The sequence below is a fragment of the Pinus tabuliformis genome, chromosome 8 (genome assembly GCF_031772625.1).
Source record: "Pinus tabuliformis cultivar Carrire ecotype Pingquan chromosome 8, CPIR1, whole genome shotgun sequence".
NCBI classification, from domain to species: Eukaryota; Viridiplantae; Streptophyta; class Pinopsida; order Pinales; family Pinaceae; genus Pinus; species Pinus tabuliformis.
The window spans coordinates 1,054,672,351-1,054,675,302 of record NC_142294.1 but is presented as its reverse complement, the minus strand read 5'-3'; the positions used below and the strand labels follow the sequence as shown (position 1 = coordinate 1,054,675,302).

The 2,952-nt window shown below is 40.1% G+C and overlaps 1 protein-coding gene across 1 annotated transcript; it reads right to left on the bottom strand.

Annotated features, from left to right (window-relative positions):
- Positions 1 to 546: 546 nt before the first annotated feature.
- On the bottom strand, positions 547 to 1,221 carry LOC149238974 (putative LRR receptor-like serine/threonine-protein kinase At1g07550). Its single transcript, XM_089369716.1, has one exon. The coding sequence runs from the start codon at positions 1,219 to 1,221 to the stop codon at positions 547 to 549; it is 675 nt and encodes a 224-aa protein (XP_089225842.1).
- Positions 1,222 to 2,952: the final 1,731 nt, after the last annotated feature.

The following is a 2,952-nucleotide window of genomic DNA, read 5'->3' as shown; positions in this document are numbered from 1 at the left end:
AACAGATCGATGAAAATAAGGAATAGTTTAATCATCATTAACAAACTGAAGCTGAAGAGCCAATCATTTGTTCTGAAAGGAGCAGTGTTACATGTGAAATCTGTTTGATGACCAATGGAGAGGCGGAAACTGTAGTTGTAGACCCTTTGAATCATAACTGAAGTCAAAATCGAATCCTATTCCTTTGCTAAATTTTGAGCCTAGAATCGTGTAGTTGCTGATTTTAGGCCTAAAAACTCTACTTCTTGAATGCCACTTTGCACATTCCTACACAACTGCCCTCAAATTTCTGGAGCTGCGTTTGCCACTTTACAGAAATTGGGAAAAGGTCTCCAATATTTTAATGCTAAAATATGGGTCAAATCCACCACATATGTTCTTTAAATCTGAAGATGAATCGAATGCCCAAGTATTGCAATGACTACCACCTAGGACATTTTCAAGCCTTCCTGGAGGATGGGTTTCGGCATTGGTTGTTGAAACAGGATTTTTGAACCGTAAATAAGATGCCAAGACAATATCATAGATTAATCCGGCTGAGGGTGTCTAGACGCGGTCGAATTTGTCGTGAGGATACCTCACCATCGAATTTCCACCAACATCATATCTTCGTTCTACAAACAAGATTGATCCTGGCTGAGCGTCTTTATACATGTCATCTTGGAGCCTCCTGATCTCGATAGCAGAGATAAAGGGATCATCATCAGTCTCGGAGGTTCTGACAAGGCAAATGTACAACACTCTGCCTTTGGTAACCAATATATTTTCGTAAAAACTTGGTTTATTCTGATTTACTGTTACGTTTCGCGAAGCCAGCATATCCACTGTCTCAATAGAGAAAGCGAATTTGAATTCATATGACAAGCCAGCATATACACTGAAATTTCCCATGGCGAACCATAATCTTAAGAGGTGAGGCACATCAGGGGCCACAGGCAACTGATAGCAAGACTTGTTAAGAGGCTTTGGGAAATAACGCATTGTATGCAAGAAAGAGCCAGAGGCTTGTTCACTGGCGTCCCCTATGTCTGCTGACTTACCGACGTCTATGTAATGAGCATCAGTTACCCATATTATATTGTTTTCCGTCATGGCATTTGTTTTGCCTCCACAACTGATACTCAGAAATCCTGGTTGGGCAGTAATGGCAGTGACTAAACGCAAGAGCACAACCACTGTGGCTATCCAACCACCCCATTTACCATAACTTAATTTGTCCATCTGTCAACCAAATGTTTGCACAGCAGAAGGATTTGGACTGATGGTTGTTTGACGTTGAAGGTTTTTACCATATTCTTTTCCGCTCGGCCTTTTCTCCCAACTGTGTTGCGATCCCTCCTGTATGAGACCTCACAAGAGCGAATGATTCCACTGAAGGTGTGTTTAAGGGGAGAGGAAACTTCTCCCTTTTTCGTTTGTGCCGCGCGCACACCCAATGTGCCACGTGCAAGGCTAACGTGCCGTGCTTACTGTATGCACCGCACTCGTATAAATTTAAACTGTGTAGAGGCGCCCAATGCGCCGCGTAGCACTCTAATACCTAGTTTCGGCTCCAAACTCACGATTTCATTCCTTCACATTTAAACTCGACTACTGTGATGTCTTTGGCTTGCAGATGAATTGAAAATTGTGGAAACATCTTATGTATCAAAAGGATTTTAATTCTCTCTTCCATCTTTGTAATGTTTCAATTGTGGCATTTTCATTTTTAACACAAACTCTGTTATGCTTGCTTCCATACTATTTTCTGAGCTTAAATGATGGCTCCTTTCAATTTTGTGCAAGGATGATAACATTGGATTTCGGAAAAGGATCAAGAGAGGCTGCATGTGAACATCTTCAACTGAAAAACTTTGAAAATATACATGGCAATTATTTCAAAAGGCGAAAAGATGACTTTTTCTTCAAAACAGAGTTTTGAAGAAAAGTCATGATCAATCAGTATGACAACAAAATTTTGTGATAAAAACTTATTCTGATCCTCCCTCTGGCCTGCTGGCATTAAAACCTAGACCTAATGACTAAAATAACTCTTTGCTAACCTAGACATCAAACAGGACTGTAAATGACCTTAGAATTGATTCGACAAACAGACCTAAACCAGCAGGATAAGGCATGAGGGGAAATGACTGACAAGACCCTTCCGTCAGATTATGGCATGCTCCTAGCGAAATGCAGACGAATAGACGGAATGAGACACCTAAAAATGAAATGCATTAAGAGAAATGATCTCTGAAAGAGGGATGTAAATACCGACTCTAACATTGGCTCCAATGGGGATGGTAGCTCCTTGGAGGTGCCAAGAACTGCAGATCTCTGGAAGAGCTAGACAGTGCCTTCGTCCATTGGGCTATGGAGTCAAAACACGGAAACTGACATTATGCAGACGAAATCTGATTGAAGACTAAAACTGAAAACCATACTAAAATCAAACATGACTAAAACATAACTAACAAACTGGAAAGATGCTCATAATTGAGCTTATTCATCAAACCTACTCTAATTGTTCTTTTCACCACCCGATCAAGTGAAATGGAATAGCCAATGCAACCACGTAAGCATCCTGGATGGTATTTGATTTCTTCCCAAATGCTTTCTAATGCGCAGGAAAAGGGAAGAATCGAAAGGCAACTCCCATGGAAACTTGGAATCAAGTTGACTGCTGATAAACTTGCGAAGCATGAGTTGACTGGATGACTTCAAGAATACTAAGAAAGGATCTTGATAAATATAGCTTTTGATTTCCATTAACACATTATTTCTCTGGTCCAAGTGATCTTCATATCTGGATATTAATATTTTCCTCACATCTGTGTTGTCTTTATTTGGTGATTACAACAAGTTGTTAAAAGGATCCTGAATTTTGCGAATAACCAAACTCTGTTGCTGATTCCAAACAAAACAAAAGTATCCTTTATCAATCTCCTCATATGACTGCAAACCTTGATATGG